The sequence below is a fragment of the Leptonotus elevatus genome, chromosome 2 (assembly GCF_054856555.1).
Source record: "Leptonotus elevatus isolate MCC_2025b chromosome 2, RoL_Lele_1.0, whole genome shotgun sequence".
NCBI classification, from domain to species: Eukaryota; Metazoa; Chordata; class Actinopteri; order Syngnathiformes; family Syngnathidae; genus Leptonotus; species Leptonotus elevatus.
Window position 1 is genome coordinate 27,315,561 of NC_141240.1, and position 21,146 is coordinate 27,336,706.

Consider the following 21,146-nt stretch of genomic DNA (forward strand, 5'->3'; position numbering starts at 1 on the left):
AATGTATCCTTAAAATTTTCAGTTTAAAAATTCACTTCCAATAAAGTATTGGCAAGACCGGTTGTAATTTTGACATTAAGTGAAGTTGTCGGCATCTGCTGAAAGTTACTAATGATGTAACTTGTAATCTAACTCTTTTAGGTTTTGAACTTAATCTTGGCACTTTCCGTTTGTGCACATAAAAGCACATCTAATGGTTTTTTTGGTCAACAAATGCAAATTTCAAAGAAGAAAATGTCGTAAAATGAGAACTTGCTGAACAAAGCTTTTTTTGTACGAGGAATGCATGGAAGTTAACTTTCTCTTCATGCGTATTCTGTTTCCTGGATGGATGAGTTTCATTGAGTGGCAACACCAACTGCCTTTTAGGCTGCGATGCATCATCATCCGAGTAATGTCACTTTGTCTCGCAGAAAACAAATGATGGTGTATCTGCTACTGTCTGCCCACCAGGCAGCTTTGATAATGTTCACTGTGATCAACAGACCAAACATTAATCTCTGCTCAGCCACTTTCTTGGGCAGGAAAGTGTTAACATGTTCCAATCCTTAGACATGGGTGAGTGGCAATGTGAAATACATACTTAATACTACAAACCCAATTCCCAAAAAGTTGGGACACTATACAAATTGTGAATAAAAACTGAATGCAATATTTTGTTCAAAATAGAACATAGATGACAGGTCAAAAGTTTAAATGGAGAAAAGGTATAATTTTAAGGGAAAAATAGGTTGATTGTAAATTTCATGGTGCCAACAAATCTAAAAAAAAGTTGGGACAGGTAGCAATAGCAGGCTGGAAAAGTAAATGCACTTATTTAAAAAAAACAGCTGGAAGACCAGTTACCACTAATGAGGTCCATTGGCAACTTGATTGGAGTATAAAAAGAGCTTCTCGGAGTGGCAGTGTCTCTCAAAAGCCAAGATTGGTAGAGAATCACCAATTCCTCCAATGTTGCGCAGAAAGATAGTGGAGAAATATCAGAAAGGTGTTTACCAGCGAAAAATTGCACAAAGGTTGAAGTAATCATCATATACAGTGCAAAAAATCATCCAAAGGTTCAGAGAATCTGGAACAATCTCTGTGTGTTAAGGTCATACTAGATGCCCATGATCCTCGGGCCCTTAAACGCACCGCAAACACGAATGCTTACTGTAAGGGAAATCACAGAAAGGGCTCAGCAATACTTCCAGAAAACTTTGTGGGTGAACACAATCCACCGTGCCAGCCGCCGTTGCCAGATGAAACTCAAAGAAGAAGCCATTTCTAAAGCAGACCAAGAAGCGCAGGCGTTTCTCTGGGCCAGGGGTTATTTCAAATAGAGCGTGGCAAAGTGGAAACCTGTTTTGTGGTCAGACCAATCACGATTCCAAGTTCTTTGTGGAAAACTGAGGCGCTATATCATACTGACTGAAGAGGACAAGGACAACCCAAGTTGTTATCAGCACTCACTTTATAAGCCTGCATCTGTGATGGTATAGGGTTGCATGAGTGCGTGTGGCGTGGGCGGCTTCCACATCTGGAAAGGCATCGTCAATACACAAAAGTATATTCAGATTGGAGAACAACATCTGCTCCCATCCAGGCATTATCACTTTCAGAGAAGATCTTGCATTTCTCAACACGATAATGCCAGACCACATGCAGCACCAATTACAACATCATGGCTGCGTAGGAAAAGGATCCAGGTATTGAAATGGCCCGCCTGCAGTCCACTTCTTTCACTTCTAGAGCACATTTGGCGCATCATAAAGTGGAAGGTGCAACAAAGAAAACCCAAGACAGTTGAACAGTTAGAGACAAGAATGGGACAGCATTCCTATTTCCAAATTTGAGAAACTTGTCTTCTCGATCCCCAGACGTTTACAGACTGTTGTAAGAAGAAGAGGGGATGCCTCACAGTGGTGAAAATGGCCTTGTCCCAACTTTTGGCAGCTTTGTTGACACCATGGAATTTTAAATCCACTGTTTCCCCTTTTGACCTGTTCTCTATGTTCTATTCTTAACAAAATATTGAAATTTATTCACAATTTGTATAGTGTCCCAACTTTTGGGGAATCGGGTTTGTATTTGCTAGGTGTCATATTCTCATGAAACATGAAGAATTAAACACAACACAACCAATAGGAAGGCCCAAACACAAGAGTGCAATTTACAGTGATCATTTTAATGATTCTGACTTGGAAGATGGATTGTTAGGAAGGAAATGACTTATTTCAACAAGAACCCATGGCCGCTTCACTCTGGAATAGTTGTGCTGCTGTGTGGCCGTGCAGCTCCTCAAGCTTGGCTATGGTTGTAAACCTCCTTGCGCAGACATCATTGTCTTGGTACCATAGGTATGGACCTAATCGCCATCACGCTCTGTGGCAGCCCAGTGAACTTCTAGCAGCTGTTGAGGCTAATGGCGAGTGTTGTGTTGAATTTAGAAGGGATGAGGGGAGCCGCTTCTATTGGTCGGGAGTCGGCTGCGTTCCCACTTGTACTTGCACTAGTCTAGGAAAATACCAAAAGAAAAAACTTAAAAGGCCTTAAAAGTCAACCGAAATCCCATCGAAAGGCACTTTCCGTCACTGTTTTTTGCTTTTTTGTTGTTGTGACATTCGTTGTATTTTGCATCTATTTTTACTTTGTGCTATTACCACTAATTTAATTATTTTCTAACAGTAACGTCAACAGTATCTGTTTACTCTCATATTCATATGTGTTCTGTCATCCCTGAAAGTGCAGTGTTTAGTTCGGCAGGTAGCAAACAATTCTCGCTTAAAGAGGCAAAGTGGTCTTGCTTCAAGCTTTTTATTTTGTATTTACTGCCATCATCATTTAGCAAGGCTAAAAACCCCAAAGATAACAATTAGATAAATAATGAGATAAAAAATGATCATCACTAAAACGGTGATGTTAAACCATCACACGCCTGTCACATTACCATCAATTCAGCACTAACACATACAAATAGAACATCTAACAATACCCAATGGTATATAATTTTTGCTCTGTGAAAACAATTTGAACTGTTTGTGGATACAGATTATATTCGGTTGTACCCACAAACTGAATTTTAATTTCTCAGCGCACGTCTGCTTAAAAAACGGCATCTATGGGCTTGCTGAGTGCAATTCTTCTCTTAAGCCCACTGCTATCAGTTGTCGGGAGTGTATGCCAGAAAAGGTCACAGACTGTTGTGCTAAGTGTGTGTTTGTACACCTTTCAATGTCCGTACAGCCGACATGAGCGCTTGCTGAGAAAAAAAAAGGGAGGTTCATGCCCTTTGCTATCTCATTATGAAATGAAATAAAACTCCGTGTGAGATAGTTGGTGGTCGACTGTCGACTGGAGGCGAATCATCTGTAAATAATCAAATTTCTTTTGTATGAGTGTAGTTAAGAATGGCTTGAAACAACTGAAACTAATCTATACTGCACTTGCATATGCATAAAAAAAGTTTTAGTGCTATTAACTGTGGCTAAGAGAGTTTTTATTTGATTACATTAAAAAAAATTAAAAAAAAATTAAAAATACTCTCCACAGATTCGTACCTCCGACACAGTACTTAACTCGACAAGTTGATTATCAAGTCAAGTATCAAAAATAGGCATTTGGACAAAACCTGGAGGACAAGCAGTGGTATGGCTACCTCACAAATTCAGTATATTGCTCGTGCATGATTGTACCAGTGGTGAACAGTCAGGGTCAGCAGGGCATTTTCTGTTGGCCTAAACACTTTCAGAGTTCTGACCTACATTTATGACCATAACTATAGTATAGAAATGAATAATTGTAGCGTGTTGTAGTCCAATCTGATATCAGCCGCTACGTGCCGCCACATCAATCTAATCTGATATCAGAATCAGTAGTACTGGCCAGTGTAACTCAAACTATGTTAGTAGTATGACGAGACAGTTTCTTTAACCAATCAGATTTCAAATTCTCCTCAGCCATGTTAGCATCTTCCCGTCGTTTGGTTGGTTAGAGGAAGCCAAGTTTGACAAGCAACACATCAATGTATCCAGTAATCAGCATGTTTCATTTGTTAATATTCATGTTGTATGTTTTGTCGTGTTATTAAATCAATTGTTATTCTGAGCTACTCCAGATGATGTACAAGGGACAATTGCATGTTGTTATATTGCACTTTTGAATAATATTAATGGTTTCTAATATGTTTAGTTTTTTGTAATCATAGTTGAGATTTGGTACATCCATCCATCCCGGCTTCGGGTAGTAGGCGGGGGGACACCCTGAACTGGTTGCCAGTACAAATAAATGTAAAATAAAGACGTACATATGAATATGGCTGCAGACCACAGGTTCTGCTTGTCACCAGTAAAATATATTTAAGATAAAAACCCAGACACGGTTTGATGAAAAACAACAGCTTCGGTTTACTGTGATTTGAGTGAACAGCCAATTTGGAACAACCTTTCAATGAAATGGTCAATTTTGGATCTATTGATTAATAATACAATGACACAAAATAATATGTACTGAAACAGCAGTGAATAATTTAAAGAAATTGTTTCAGCATACTACAAATGCAAGATAGGCAACAACAAGAAATTGCACTTTTGATTCAGTATGGAGTCAAAGACACAGCAGGAACACACATTTATCTACAGAACCCCAATAAAGGTTGCATATTTAAACAAAACTAGATAACCATTTACACTTCACAGCAACAAGCACATTTTCATGATTTAACATGAGTATGAATTTGTGTTTACAACATTTACATTTCATCAACTGTACATTTACCGCCTTCTTTTTTTCCTTTCTTCTCACAAAGGATAACATCATAACAAATGCAACCTGCATATTAGACCGCTTCACTTCCAAAATATGTCCATTTAGATTTGATGGGTACCACAGTGGAAATAAGCAGGAAGTGGCAAACTTTGTTGTCTTTCTGTTCACTTTAATTTACACTTGTTGAAACCAGTATTTGTTAAGAGATGTTGGTTTGAAAAAGCACCACTTTGAGATGCATGGATCATTGCAGAATTGAATGACATTTACTGCACTTTTACTCATATTGTCAGAAAAAGACACATTAATAATATCACTTTTGAATTTTTATCAGTTAGCTAAGATTTTGATCAGTTAGCAAAGCAGCTACCACAGTTAGCATATGCTCATTAGCATGTTACTTGAAACCCTTGTTCCAGTTACTAGAGAAATACAACCTATTATTTTTTGTTGTTGTAAGTTACTTTATTTAATTGTAAATGATTTATTCATGTCAATTTGAGTATCTGCAGCAGGGCATCTAGTTGTAAGATGTTTTTTCTTGACACCAACAAATCCTATCTGTTTCAAAAATGGTGCTGCCTAAATTGTCCAATTCTGGAAGGACCATTACAAGCGTGTAACTGCTTTAATTTATTGTGAGTGTTGAAACCAAAACACCGTTGGTTGTGAGACTCATTTTTGGAATTAGGTTTGGAGGTTAAATCTACGACGATGTGTAGTAAATGTCATAAAATATACATCATGTACCACGAGTAGATGCCACACTGATTTACTACGAAAATAACTGCACCTCTGTCATTGCAACTCCTTGTTCTCCATCTTTATACGCTCATAGGTGGACCAGCCACTACACCTTCAGTGGTGTGTTAGCATGAGTATCACAGTTCTTGTTCAGTTGTTAGCAACACACAATCAATCAGATGTTTATTTCACAAATGTTCACAATAAGGATCCAAGTTCTGGATCGTCTCCAAATCCATGACAGAGATGGACAAGTAATCACAAAGTGGCAAAGGATGGCGGTTGTTACCACGATGTATGAATCAGTAGGCCGTCTCCTTGATGATGTTGGTGGAGAGTGTGTGATTGCTGGAGATGCTGAGGGAATGGCGGCTCAGAGGGCCAGGACGCCTCCTGCGGGAGTGACGGCAGGGCATGCAGAAGTAGCGCAACGTGGAGAAGAAGATCTGGCGGAAGGGGGCCGACACCAAGTTGTAGAGGACGGGGTTGATGGCCGAGCTGACGTAGAAGAGGACGTTGGTCAGCATGTAGAAGTAGTGGTAGAAGTCGTACAGGTTACTGGGAGGGAGCATACAGTAGGAGCCATCGTTACTTTCTGGAAAACACCCGCGTCCCATCTTAAAGCATCCATTTTATTTCACAATTAATACACTGCAACCTCTCATCTTTTTTGATTCAGCAAACAACTGCCTCTGTTCAATTTGTTTACTAACATACAGATGCACTTGGTGGTAGCTTTAAAACTGCTGCTCAGCACTCCTTTGTTTTCAATTTATGTTAAAGTGCTTGTTTTTATAGCTACAAAATAACTTTCACTTCAACAGCCACATTACATTTATTGACTATACTGAGTCGCAAAGAGTAAGAGTTGTTAAACCACACACATTCAATGCCTCATTAAGTTATTTATTCATATTGAAATATTTGACAGAATTTACCAATACGATTAAATGACACTGGCATTGCACGTAGTGTTGAGAGAATAGATTATTTTTTTATGTGAACATGTGTTGTATAGCATACGTATTGTTTCTCTTAACTATTCATTAATTAATCCAGCCATTGATTTTTTATATTTTTTATATACCTAATTGATTTCTGATTGTCAAAATGTTGTGTATTATTATTATTATTATTATTATTATTATTATTATTATTATTATTATGTTTCATATAGTGTAATTCTGTTTTATTAATTATTTATTTTGAGTATATATTTATTGACGATTACCTTTGTCAGGTGTTTCAGTAACCATTGTATTTGTGTCTTTCTTTAACGGAAGAGCGCCAACATGCGTACTTCCTTAATTCTCTAAATAGTCAGTGAACACATCATTTTGACTTCATGTACCCACTTTCCTTCATTGCTGGACCACTGATTCTGTTCATCACCATCTGATTAATTCCAAACAGTACACTTAGATGACAGAAAAAGTCATCTGACCCCCACCAGTTCTTTTAAAAATAATCTTAACATGCACTTTCCGCAATTAGTCACACGGATTTAAGTGGCCTACTGTATATCATTACACTGTTTTTCCACCACACGTTTCATTTTTTTCATGCCATTTAACTGCAATTGTAGGCTGATAACAGAACAGACTTATAAAACAATTATATAGCAAATGCAGTACGCAGCAGACATAAAGATAGTTAGGTTTTGTAATCTAACTAAAATATCAACCCGAGAACAAAGTGCATATTTTACCAGCAAACTACTGCTAATTTGTGAATTTGCCTCCCAGCTGATTTTGGAATGTAGTGACACCTATAGGGGCCCGCTTGTCTTAGAATTCATTAGGAGTTCTCACAAAAAGTCTTGTTTTGAGTTTGCACGTTCTCTCCCGGTTCTTCAATCGTAACATTGAATCAAATTGTCTAGATGTAAACGAGAGCGTGGGTCGTTGTCTATATGTGGTCTGACTGGCAACCAGTCCAAATTGTGTCCTGTTAGTGCTCATCTGCTACCTGAACGAGGACAAGTGTTGAAGAAAATTGATGTAATGGATGCTGATGAGTAACATTTGGATCCTTAATCATTTTGTGAGCTATAGTGGATCCAGTTGATGTTGCAGTTCATTCAAACTCAGCTTGTGTGTGTCCAAAACATGACGGGTAATGTAAAAGTCAGGGTTTCCATACAGAAATAATGACTCTTCAATAGTAGTTGCAAATCTTATGTGGACAATTTTATTTCTAATAATAAAATTGGGAATCCATGGAGGAACCATGTGACACTGGGGCACACAGGCACTAAACATACAATATAGGTCAGTCATAACACGTCGATATGTTTCGGCCATACACCATCTCAGTTACTAGGGTCCGCTCTATTGATCACTTGTGTTTGGAGAGATGGAGGCTTGAGACATGGATCTTGTACATGGGTGCACACAGTCAATGATGTGTGTGCCCGTCAGCATACGGCGGCACCATTAAAGATGAATGAAGATAGGAATGAGGAGGACAACTTGGATTGTTTTGAGCGTGACCTTTTCATTATAAATATATCCTCACTGGGTTCTGTTCATTAAGGGGAGGTTGACACATGCACCATTAGCACTGGAAGAACTTTGTACAAAATACGAATCATCAGCTATAAAACTGACAATTACAACTACACTTGAAATAGGCACTATTAATCAAATGTTGTTTAATCATGTTGCTGTTAGCGTCAGGGCTTTGTTTTGAAAAATGAGCCGTAATAGAATACATTTGATACTTTGGCAGTCAGTCTATTTATTGTTGCACTTGATTTGTGAATTTGAGTCTCTGGGTTTTCAAGTCCATCTTTACATTCTGCCATTATCCGAAAATTGTGTCCATCCATCCATTTTTTTATACCACTTATTCCTATTATTATTATTATTAGTATACGTAGGTGAACTGGAGCCTATTCCAGATTACTTTGAGGGAGAGGCAGTCCTTGGACTGGACATTTAGCCCTCTATTTTTATGATCAATTCAAATCTGTTGAAATGTGCGATCTAAATCTGTGCAACAAATTTGATCTGGCTTAAGATGCATGAAACTGTAACATCACCATTTACTAGTCTAGTCACCAAAATAATACAAAATTGAAACTAGCTGCAAAAAAAAAAAGAAAAGCTAAATAATCTGCTGGATGATAACGAGTGCTCTAATGGGTGTGAGCTCTTTTTCTTTTTTTCAGCCTTTTATTACCTAGTGAATTCCAAGAGAACAACCTTTATGAGCCAATTTTCAACAGCATCTAATAAGATGGCACTGTTTCATATGGAGCAGAAGCAGATATTGTACCCCAAGGCTCCAAAAAAAAGGAAACATTATAGCCTCGTGCACATATACATAGCTCTAAATGATTTTTGGTGAATTGCACGTAAAGTGATCTTGGCTACTCAGCACAATATGACTAAGTAAACGTGGTGTTGAGTTTCTTCTACTGTATACTGTATATTACTAATGACTACCAATCTAAATAATAAGTTATATTGCTTTGTATATTGTAGTTTCTGAATAGTATTGCGTTACACTACATTTGTGCTACTTACTAAATCACACATTGACAATTTTGTTTTTATATACACACAGATACTGGAAACAGTTCATGCAAAACAGAAATCTCAGTCATAGCAAGAGGAGCAAGCAATATGTGCCAACGGAGTAAAGGCAAGATGAAAGAAGCAGATTATTTAAAAATGCCAGCGCGGAACATTTAAGATATAAAACATATAACGTGCACTTTTTTCCCAATATATCTTTTATTAAAAATAATAATAATAATAATAATAATAAAATTTGTTTTTCTTGAGGGGGGGGGACCAATTTTATGTGGAAAACAAATATCAGAAGTTTATCAGTGTTTTCTCTCTTTTTTTTAATTTATAATTATTCATTTTTTTCTCCAATGCATTTCGATGGCCTTCATTCATTCGCGATTTGCAATTTCGCTATAAAACCCCAAAACCCTATTTTAAAATGTTATCTGAAACATAACTCTAGTTCAAAACCCTAATTAGAAACCCTAAACCCTAGTTTAAAACCCTACTTTGAAACCCTAACCCTTGCTTAAAACTGTACATTGAAACTCTGACCCAAATTTAAAGCTCTACTTTGAAACACTAACCCTAGTTTACCAACCCTACTTTGAAACTATAACCCTTATTCAAAACCCTAATTTGAAACAAAACTCTAGTTTGAAACCCAAACTAAATTTTGAGCTGACAGTTGCATCCATCATTCAAATCCCTAACCATTGTCATTAATTGTGACTAGTTTGAAACTACTTTTAAACGCTAATTGAAGTTTAAACCCTACCTTGAAACAGTAACCCTAATGTGAACCCCTAATTGGAAACCCTGACCATAGTTTTAAGGTATCAGGGGGGTTATAAATGCTAACCATCCAACAGGGGAGCAGAAACAAGAGCCAGGATGAGAATGGGAGATGGAGGTAATCCAGTCAACAAGAGGAATCCTCTCATTGGCAGATTCTCTCAACTGATGACCTTCTGAGAGGCGCCCACAGCCAGTACATGTTTACGTATTTGTACATAACATGGTCATTCAGGCATGCAATGTTTGCAAACACACAAGGAGATGCTGAGAGAAAAAGAGACATGACTCACTCGGACCAGTCAGAAACGTAGCAGAACATGAGGCGGCGGGCGTGATACGGCAGCCAGCATACCACAAAGGCTATGACCACCGCCCCTGAACGGAAAGAACGTCAGACAACATGTAAGAAAGAAAATGTGACAAAGTTAATTAGACACTAAACAATATTCATCAATTCATTGAAGATGGCTCGTTAGCATAAATGTTAGCATTTTGTCGCTTGGAATTACACTTTCCTTTCAATATGTCAAAGCAGTCAAGTAACATTATGCTATTGAATATTTACTTTAAATCTCAGAAAAATTTAATAACTTATTTTCAGTCATGTTAGCAGTTGATGGAAGACTAGTGACAGTCAAAAAAGTTTGATCAAACTGCATGACCGACCAATTTTAGTAGCAGATTCCAGAGTTTAAACATTCTACAAACCAATTAAGTCAACATGATACTGACATTTCAGTTTATGAAATACATTAGAGGGTTGGAAATGCGTTTTGTGCTGTCAAAACTGAGCATTATTGCCAACCTGTATCCCACTGACATTTATCTTCCTAATTCTTTTAAGTACAGCTGCTAAAGGAATATACACAAGCTGATACAATGAAGAACTGCCACCTCTGAACATGCCTGAAGCAGAAAATCAATGATGCTCTATTTAAAATTAAAAAAGAAAGAAAGAAATTAAATGAAATAGGCAGCAGGGGTGAAATAAGCTTAAGTAAGAATGAGCTGCTTGGCTTTAAGTACTATCTATCTATCTATCTATCTATGTGTTGCATTAAAAACCTCTCATGCATAATTTATCGTGCAAAGGGGACATAAGACTGAGAGAGTTTAAAATGTTTCTGGAGCGTGTTTCCACCCTCCTCAAGGGAGACCTTCATCATGAAGTCAGTTAGGTGGGAAGTCTCATTTGTCTGAAGCCATCCCCACGCTCAGCCTCGCCCGATTCTCACAACCAGTCAGTCATGACCAGAGGCGATTTTAGGATCAGAGGTTTAGGGGTGCTATAAAGACGTTTGGAGGTGCTCGGGTGGTACAAAGAGCAGGGGGGGTTGGGGTTGTGATAGGTCGCTTGTTGTGGTTTTGGGGTACTTCCTGCTCCAAAAATCGCATGGGAAGTCGGCGAGTTAACCGAATGTAATTAAAGTTATGCAAAGGAGAAGGACTTAAATTACTTAAAACATATCCTAACTCTAATTTATAGGGAAGATACACTTTTTGATACAACAGCTCCTCAACATACGTATTGACAGTATAGTATGCATGTTTCTGCAGTACACCAGCTCCCCACAGTTTACAGTGAGAATTAACAAAAAATGTTCTTTGAAATGAAACACACAACATATAAAATATATGAACAGACATTAACTTAATTCAGAATGTTTGTTTTCTGACTCTATATTGCTTGTCTGTACTATGTTATAAAAAAACATACTGTACATACACAGTCAAATCGGAAGTGTAAATTTAACTCCCATAGTGTTAAATTTAACACTTTCCCTGAGTTTATATAGTTCTCACCAGTTCCGAGTTAAATTTGCACTTCCAAAAGTGTAAAAATTTAACTCATTAGTAGGGTGAAATTACACCACCCATAGTTTATTATTATTTTTATACTTTTTGCACTTTAAAGTGATATCTACTTTCACCTATCAGTGTTATTTTTAACACTTAAAAGTGTTATTATTTTTTATATGAATTTCTCACAGTTTTGTTGTCACTTTTAACCACGACTTGTTATTTTCATTCCTTTCTGTGTTAATTTCCCACAGTTTTAGTGTTAGTTCTTGACAAGTTTGTATTTTCCAACCCAAATGGAGACAGTGGGACTCGAATCTACTACTTAGCACTAACAAGTACACCACGAGATAGTACATGTTTGTTGACGCAAAATTCTTTCTTGTAGGCCTAGTTCCCGCACGGCTCACGGTAAATGAGAAAAGAGAGAAAAGAGCCCGGGATGCATAAGGCAACGAGTTTGACTCGCTGAAGTAACACCACCCGTAGAGCTTTTTCTTCACTTTGAGTGTTCAAATAACAAAAAATAAATAAATGAACACTAGATTTTTAACTCAATTGAACACTAGATAATTTGCTGTGTAACATACACATCAAACAAGAAATGCGCTTGAATCTACTAAATAATATTAATAATGCATGTACAAGTCTGTATGGCTGAAGTGCAGACATATCATATAAAACATATTAACAAAACAAATTGACTTCATCACTAGTCTCTCGCTCCCTTTTTACACCTTGTCTTTAATAAAAATACTTCAAAATTGAGCCTTTGTTGGTTGAAAAACAATCTTATGTCCATGACTTACTCCACGAGGCTACTTTTTTGCTGAAGCGCGCCCAAAAATGGGCTTAATACGCGTCGGGTCATGACGTTCGCCCACACTTTCCCTCCGCATGCAGACTTTGCCTTTTTTTGTTATTTCATACCACAGAGCATCCTCAATTAGAGGTGTTAAAACTAAGGTAGGAAGTTGTGACAAGCAGTGATAGACTTCAGTAAGAATCATCACATCAGGTGTAATCACGGGAGACTTGGCAGAAGATAGTCTGTATGTGTGCGGTGCTCTGTATTTAGATTATACATACATAATAGGACTAAAACTGTGAAATGGCTGTTTTAAAAAACAACAACTTTTTTTTAATGTGTGTACAAGGCCTAAGTCTTATTGACCATAAAGCCCGTGTCCCACTGAGCGGCGGACATTTGCCAAAGGGTAGTGTTTATTGATTTTTCGTCAGAGTTCGTGAAAGGTCACAAAGACCTTTACCAGATGTTCGCCAACAGTTTTAATGGTTGCTGCCCATGTTCAAACTTTCCTTGCGATAAGAAAAAAAACCCATTAAAACTGTTGCCCAACCTCTGGCGAACATCTGGTGAGCATTTGACGAGCGATGGCGACAATGAACAAACCCTGACAAGTAATCCGCTACTTTCGCAAACGCTCGCAAATGTTCGCCCCTCAGTGGAATATGGAATTTGGAATGACAACGATATTGAGTAGATGCTACATGAAGTGAGACTGTTGAGATAAAGAGTGAGCTGAGCAAATGAGAAACAAACCATTTGGGTCAAGTCTTGCTTAGTTTTGTCAGTGGCAGTCGGGGTACGAAGGGCAACACAGACGCGAGAATGTTCCCTCCCGACTCGTCACATTCTGATTTTTATCCCTCTTGCTTCTCATATTGTGAGAAGGCTTTCTACAGATGTAATGTAGACGTCGGGCAGCTTTGGTTTGTGAGAGGAATGAAGCAAAGACTTACGAAGAACAAGAACTCCATGGCGAAGTGACTGAGCACGATTGGGCTCCACCGACACGTTGAGCATCGTGGGATTGCCGGCAATGATGCAGACACGGTTCTCTTGCTCGGCCTCATGGAACATTCGCAACAGCTGATTGGCGATGACACCGTTGAGTGCCGAAATGGCCACCATGGGTACCACAAAGGACAGGAAGGCATTCACCTGTTCAGAAGGAGACAAAAAAAAAGAAGCATGTTAGGGCTAAACCGTTTTACCATCCTTATTTTACCTCCCAAGCAACCAAAACCAATAAATATCATCAATGTTTCATTTATATATATATTTTTTTATCCATCAAATAACTCAGATAAATGTTTTTTTCCCCTGTATATAATAAAGTGTATCTTCAAATGGCAGATCAATTTCATTTGTGATATTTTTTTGGTAGGGGCGAGAGGCTTGGAAAAACCTGAGGAAAAAATAAATAAATACATAAAAAAAATCTTTATAGTCTAGTTTCCCAAAACTACTCAATGAAAAAAACAACACACACACACAGTAATCTAAATGAATACCTGCCTGATAGTGTCGCTGAAATGTTATTACCATTGATCTATGGGATTCCATTAGACTGCACAGATGTAATCATTGTGACAAAAATCAATAAAATACCAACGGACTCCTATTGCAGAAAGGGAAAAAGGTGGACAGGATATAAAGACAATGGTAGGGGAAATGGAGAAAGTCGGGGGAGTAAGCTGGCAGACATCATACTGGTGGTAAATCAGTTTTACAGATTGCGTGATTGGGGTGATATTTAGGATAAACCTAAAGGTAAAAAAAAAAAAGAAGAAGTTCATACTTGGTTGGGCTTGCTGTCTTAACATCTGCAGCTCCAATGTGGAGAATGCACAAGGCGTTGTAAGGGATGTTGATGCAGGCAGAGACCATGCAGAGTTGTGATGCAGGGAATCATGGATGAAAAATGTTAATGGCTTTAATGAACAGGAAAGCTGCCTTGGAAAGGTTCTCTGACTCCAAGATGTTGAAGATTGATTGAAGTTGAAACGGGGGAGCTGAGGGTAAAGCAGCAAGACAAACGCTGGCGTCACAATGAGATGGAACCTCAGGTTGGAAAGGGATATTTACAGTCAGTAGCACCGGTAGGGGTTTAGAATAACGAATGGCCTGCTGTTACTTGAATTACAGGGCTTGAGTGGCTCAGACAAATGATGTCAAGCATTTGCGTTTCGGCAACAAAAAAAAATCAAATCAAGGAAAAGTCAAGGTCGAGCTGCACATTCACACTCTTCCCAATTTCACAGGCTTCAAACATGTTGATTAAGTGCAGAGGGCTGATTTCCTTAATTTACCTTCTTGTCTCCGAAGATTTACGACTGGCTGCTGGTGGCTCTTATATCATCCACCAACTCAGATAACAACGCAGTTAAATGAGATTTTTCGAATTAGGTTGGAGTGTACGCCAATTAAAGATTAGTTTTTCAGCACATTTTGGCTGTTGTTGTTGACAATGTCGTTAGGGCCATTTGTTTACAGGGCAGAATTGTTATTATTTGAAAACTGGTCTCAAAGTGCACTTTTTTTTTAAATGACAACAACATTTAAAAAAGTTCTTGTGAGCCAAGAACTGGGAAAAAAATGTGCTAACAGAGAATGTGTGTTAAGTGTAGTCAAGCACAATTATGTCAAAACCCGAGCTGCAATGTTGGACCGCAGCGCGGTTGTGTCGTTTGTGCTAGTAACATTTACACGACCGAACAGGTTAAATGGTATAGAAAATTAATGCTGAATAATTAATACTAATATTAATAATAGCATTTATTTCGTTTTCCAATTATTTGTAATTTCAGAATATTTTGCCTACCAAGGTCTTGAATGATGACAGACTCCTCATGAAAGTGTGTTAGAGGCACTCATTTCTCTCTCTTAATAGCTACCACAGCGTTGTTGTGCAAGGGATAAATCACCCCCCCCCCCCACACACACACACAGATTTGTTTTACTATCTTTGTAGGGCCATCTCATTGACATAATGCATTTCCTAGCCCCTTCGTCTAACTCAACCATCAAAAATGATTGCCTACCCCTACCCCTATTCCTTACCCTAACCTCAACCATAACCCAATTCAAACCTAATCTCTAAAACCAAGTCTTGACCCTCAAAAAGAGGTCTAAACTTGTGGGGCCCAGCAAAATGGCCTCACATGGACGGGTGGGCCCCACAACTCTGTGAAATCTCGAAATGTTAGCCCCACTATGTGACAAAAACAAGACCACCCACACACCCACGCACACCCACACACACACACACACACACACACACATACACACACACACAAAGTAAGAGAAAACGCTAATCCTCAAATCTATTTATTCTTCCATACTGGCTGATGGAAGTTTTTCTAGTGTATGCTTGTGATCTCTTAATAGGCCGATCTCACCCGTGTACGTAAGGGTACAATGATTTTTGAGGCTCAAATTCTGAATTGCACAACTGCCAAGACCCAAAAGTCAGAAGAGTATAATCAACAAGAGAGCATTTTTGTTATCAACAGCTTTTGCTCATTCATTTTTGACAGGTTGTAGTAAGAACCATCATTTTGAGATGACATTTTTTTTTCTCTATGTGGTCTTTGCCTTGTTTGATTTGGCGGCGGTGAGCTAAGAGACCATATTTCCCAGGTCTGAGCCTGGGCTCAGTTTGGGTTCACCCAATTTATGAAGCACTTTGAGAGTGCTCCAACTCACTGTCTTCTCCACACCCAACCAAAACAACAAACAACTTGCATTCACACCTAAATGCTTTTGGAATGGAACGTTCAGGTAAGCACAGAGAGAACAAACTCCACACAGCAAGGCTGGAGACGAGTCGAGTGTTGAACCCTAAACCTCAAAATTGTGATGCAGAAGTACTAACCAGTAGTTCATCGTGCTGCCCTATGTTGGAAGCATCCTCGGAAGTACTGGAGTTCTTTACATTTGTAAACCTAGTACAGTAGTAATTACTTTTAGTGCTTTTAGACTTGAAGTGCAGAGGCCTGCAAGCATTGATTTAGTTAAACTAAACAAGGACGTTACAACTGCGGTAACATATAGACAATAACCTCCAGTACAGATTGATGGAAAGTGAAGCAAATCAATTTTTCTGCATTCAATTTAATCTATTGGACAGATATTACATTTTATGTATTACATCTGGCTTGTGTATTTGAATGTCAAGACATTTGGCTCCGAGCTTCAGGTTGTCCTCTATATGTAGTTCCACTTCCTTTGCTGTGGCTTAATAGGCTATTTCATTACTATGGAAATTGTTGGAATCTAATTTCATGCTGGGTGGGGGTCGGGGGCGTTGAAAGAAATGCTAAAAAAACAAATCTTAGAAACCATCACAAGTTTGGCCAAGTACAACACTACACACACAACTCATATATTGATCCTCATGTCTTTTTTTTTTTTGGGCATCCTCTCATCCTGCATGACCGCGACACCTGCTGCACAGCGTGATACAAATGTCAACCTATTGGGTTCAGATGACCTCTTGATATGGAAGCATTCTATGTTGACATATAATCAGTATTTCTACATATGAGAATGACAAGCAGACATAGGCACGATGCCTGTTTGCATTGACAGAAAATGCCCGAGGCCAACAACCCTGCTCAGCCTCCACACGCTGTGTCGATCGCAGCGATTTGCACCTTCTTGAGAAGTTGCCCTCAATCAACTCTTCCTTCACAGGCTGACGACAATCATAAGTGGGGAGGGGGTTGCTGCAGCATGTAAGGTTGGTGTGAGCTCACTCGCTTCCATGCTTTTGAGTTGTCCATATGGACAGAGCTGTGTGGGTAACAACACTTAGTTTTGAACAGCCGGGAAATGGGTGCTGTCAGTTTCAGGGCTTGTTTTCATTCTGTTAAATGTGCAATTGGAGCAAAAATATGAACAAGTGATTTGAGCTCAAAGTGGAAGTTGTGATCAAATGTAGTATTATTGACCTTCAAATTCAAAACATGAACTCTTTAGGCAGCTGTTTAATATAGCCCGGCCCGCCATAAAGCACGACGGCACAGTTGCTGCACAATGAGGCGCATGCTGCAAAGACAAAGTGCTTACTGTGTCAACAAAAGTTAAGTGTCTTCACAGTCCGACATGTTTACATTTTTCTAACTTATACAGATGGTTGGTAATGCGCACAATCTCTGTTCTCATCACGAAAAAGCAAAACAGAGTGATATTCATAATACAGTAATGTTCATATGAAAGTAGCTAATGATGCGACTTCATGTTCAGACTAAATAAAAAGCATGAATCTATGTCTTAACTTTATTGAACATTCAAATGCATCTATGTGTATTTTCTACACTGTCTATTTAAATGCTAAATTACACAGTTTATTTTTTTTTAAATATAATATTTTCACAAAATGTCAAAGTTAGTTTCATCACAAACTCAAATCTGTCTTCCATGTTTATAAAATTGTACATTTGCACAACTTAATTCTAAACTGTCATCAGTGTGAAGAAAAAAACAATCCATGTAAGTATATAAGCTGCATGATGCTCTCAAAAACGTTATCTTCATTTACATTCAGGATGAGCGATATAAAGTAGAAATTGGAAGGATGAGAATTAGTTTAAATAAAGCCTTTACATTTATTTGATTTTCCTCCAATTATTGTCTGTTAGGTTAGTTGAAAAACGTAAATGGTTTTTGAAGTTTACAAAATTGCATAATGGTCTTTGAAGACTATTAATTACTACTGTGTATGTTTAAAAAACGTTTCTGTTAGTTCAGTCAGTGATTCATAACCGGGTTGCGGTGGCACCAAGTGTGTCGTGAGTTTTGTCATAGGAAATCATCCCGTTAAATTTAATTTGTCCAAAAATTAGGCAGAACAGTTCATTGGTGTTCCATTAGTCAATTTGTGAGAAGACTACATCATCATAATTGCCGTGAGTTTTTTCTTGACATTTTTTTTCTTTGCTTTTCTTTTCAAATGGGTGCTTTGGCTCACTAAAGATTGGGACACACTGGGTTAGTTTACTTGAATAAACAACATTTTCTTTGATGTTCACAATTACACTCATGTCATTTCTTTTGCAGACTGAATCATTTTTGTCCATCTGTTCATTTGAAGAACAAAATAAAATGTGATGTTTATGAAAACACATTTGGTTCTTTAAAGACTCTAAATTGTTTCAGTCAAAAAATACTTTATAATATACCTTTCATATATATAATTATATATTTTTTCTTAACTGCTGCATACAACGTCGACACCCCAAAGTGCTTCACAGAGCAGGTAATAAAAGACACCTAATCTCCCTCACCACAGTCTGCGACAGGCTAGAGCCCATTACCAAGCCTCAGCTACCCTTACTCTGTCCCTACTGCAGGTATAGTCTAAGACGATGATTAAAAGACATGGTATGACTGAGAACATGCACCCTTAGGATACTCTCATTTCATTCACATAGTTCCGCCTTGATGGATGACATCAACGGAGGAAGAAAAAAAAGCTGTTTTCCAAGTGTAGCCTTTTACAGTAGTGATTTGAAAAGCACGGCATGAAATAATTGCATAATATAAGGCATACTAAAGGCATTGAAAGTCACCACAAAGCCGGGGAAGCTGATTTCCTGTTCCCCCTGTCATCACAATCATTAATTATAACACATTTTTATTTCCCTCCTCTGCATGAGGCATAAAAGTGAAGCGTGTGTGAAATGAAAGCGATTGAGATATATTGTACTTGGCAAACATAATACAGACATAACTGATGCTGGTAAAGTCGTCTGCACTCCATCACTGTTCCATGAGGCAAAGCAGTTGGACACGTTCGCTCACCGACAAATGGGATAGTATTTGGAATGTGTCCATTAGTCACAGTGTTATTTTAAAGGTGTAGGAGACTAACTTGTGAAGGGCCCATGGCGGCACCATGCAAAGTTTTAACACATACAGTATATGACCATCAGGTTTGGGGAGTAACGGAATACATGTACCACCGTTACGTAATCAGATTCCCCAATTTTTTTTACTGTATTCCCTTACAGTTACAGGAAAAAATATGTAATCAGATTACAGGTACATTTATAAAAAATGGGGATTACTTCAAGGGATTACAATTTCTACGATGAGAGAGAGAGAAAGGGAGGGAGACAGACAGACAGACATACATACATTCGCATATTCGCACATTCGCTCGCTACATGTCGGGGAGGTGGGGACAAACGAACTGACCAGACGTGTCCTCCACACGCGGGCAGTTTGAAAAAGCTTCATGAACGGGAGGAGGAAATGGCGACCGGTATTCACTGGAATTTACTCGGAGTGAAAGTTTGAGCTAAGAGTTCAGCGGCATGCTATGCGCTGTAGTTTCTTGCTAGCTAGCCTACAACCATAATGTGAGTTACAACTTCCAAACAAATCTTCCTCCGACCAATTTACTATTTAAACATCATACACAACATATACACGGTTACACGGTGACTGGGATAAAAGTTTTTTGCAGTTGATGTCACACTCCATCTATCCATCCATCCATCCATCAACATATGGACACCAATCAATCAATCAATCAACCATCTATAGCCTACATGCTTTTTGATTACACAATGATTTTTGCTATTTGTAGGCTGCCCGGGTCCCTATCACCTATTGTATAGAATATATATTTTTATTTTGTCTTCATGAGCATACTCGGTATTGGAGTAATATGTTACTTTAATATTATTGTACTTGGATTACATTACTAACTACATTTTTTAGCAGGTAACTTGTAACTTTAACGGAATACCTTTTAAAAGTAACCCTCCCAGCCCTGATGACCATGACCCAGCAGATTTCTGAACTCCATACAAGCCAGCCAACTATGCCACCAAATGGAGCAATTAATGCAGGTGCCGTTGGAGACCCAGAAGGCACAGCAGGAAACCAATGTGGACCTTCTCCAGTAGCAAATAAAGACGACCATCTCAAGGAGCAGGAGCTACTCCATTTAGCAAGAACTAAAATCAAGGCAAGTGATGTGATACCGAAATGGGGATGTGGACACCTATGACTTTTTTTATTTTTATTTTTTTATTTTATTTATAATATATATATATATATATATATTTTTTTTATGACTTTAAAGGTACAGCAACACAACAAGGATGGCTGAAACCACAGTGGGCTGGTGGACTCTTGGCACTATTTCTCTCAGGTGAGACATTCAAAGCATATCAGGATTTAGAGACTGACATAGCCCAAGATTATTAGCAGCTAAAAGGAGAGATATTGAGTCGAAATGGCCTTACTAAATTTAGTATGGTGCAGCGTTTCATAATTGGTTGTATAAAAATGAGATCGCTCTGCTGCTCACAGATGCATGAACTTATCAGAATAGTGAGAAAATGGCAAGAACAAGAAGAGCCCTGTAGAAATAATAGACTCAAGTGATGAACTGCTATTTATTAAGCCTGCCGAGTCCAAAAAGATAATCAGTCAACAGAAATGAACGACGGCCATAGAAGCTGTTGAAAAGTTACAAGCTGCCTCAGACATGTTTAAAGACTACCCAAAAAAAGGGGTTTCAATGTATCCCCGTAGCACACATACACACTTCGCTGCCCTCCTGGGGGAAAGTGGAAACCCCCGGCCCACAAGCCATGTAAAGGTAAATCAGTAGCCTGGTTTACATGGAGCCATGTATTCCGATTAGAATGAATCCGAATGGCCAAACGGAATGAAAACGCTCTATATAAACATCTAAATAGGAATGAAAAGGCTGA

The 21,146-nt window shown here is 38.4% G+C and overlaps 1 protein-coding gene across 1 annotated transcript in view; it reads right to left on the minus strand.

Moving 5' to 3' along the window:
- Window positions 1-4,392: 4,392 nt before the first annotated feature.
- The window catches only part of ntsr1 (neurotensin receptor 1 (high affinity)), a 30,492-nt gene continuing 13,738 nt past the window's right edge, over window positions 4,393-21,146 (minus strand). The window contains exons 2-4 of the mRNA XM_086068803.1: window positions 13,371-13,572; window positions 10,097-10,181; window positions 4,393-6,048 (exon numbers count right to left, since the gene is read on the minus strand). Of these exons, the coding sequence (XP_085924929.1) occupies window positions 5,793-6,048; window positions 10,097-10,181; window positions 13,371-13,572 (543 nt within the window). The 3' untranslated portion in view covers window positions 4,393-5,792. The remainder of the gene's footprint in view (window positions 6,049-10,096; window positions 10,182-13,370; window positions 13,573-21,146) is intronic.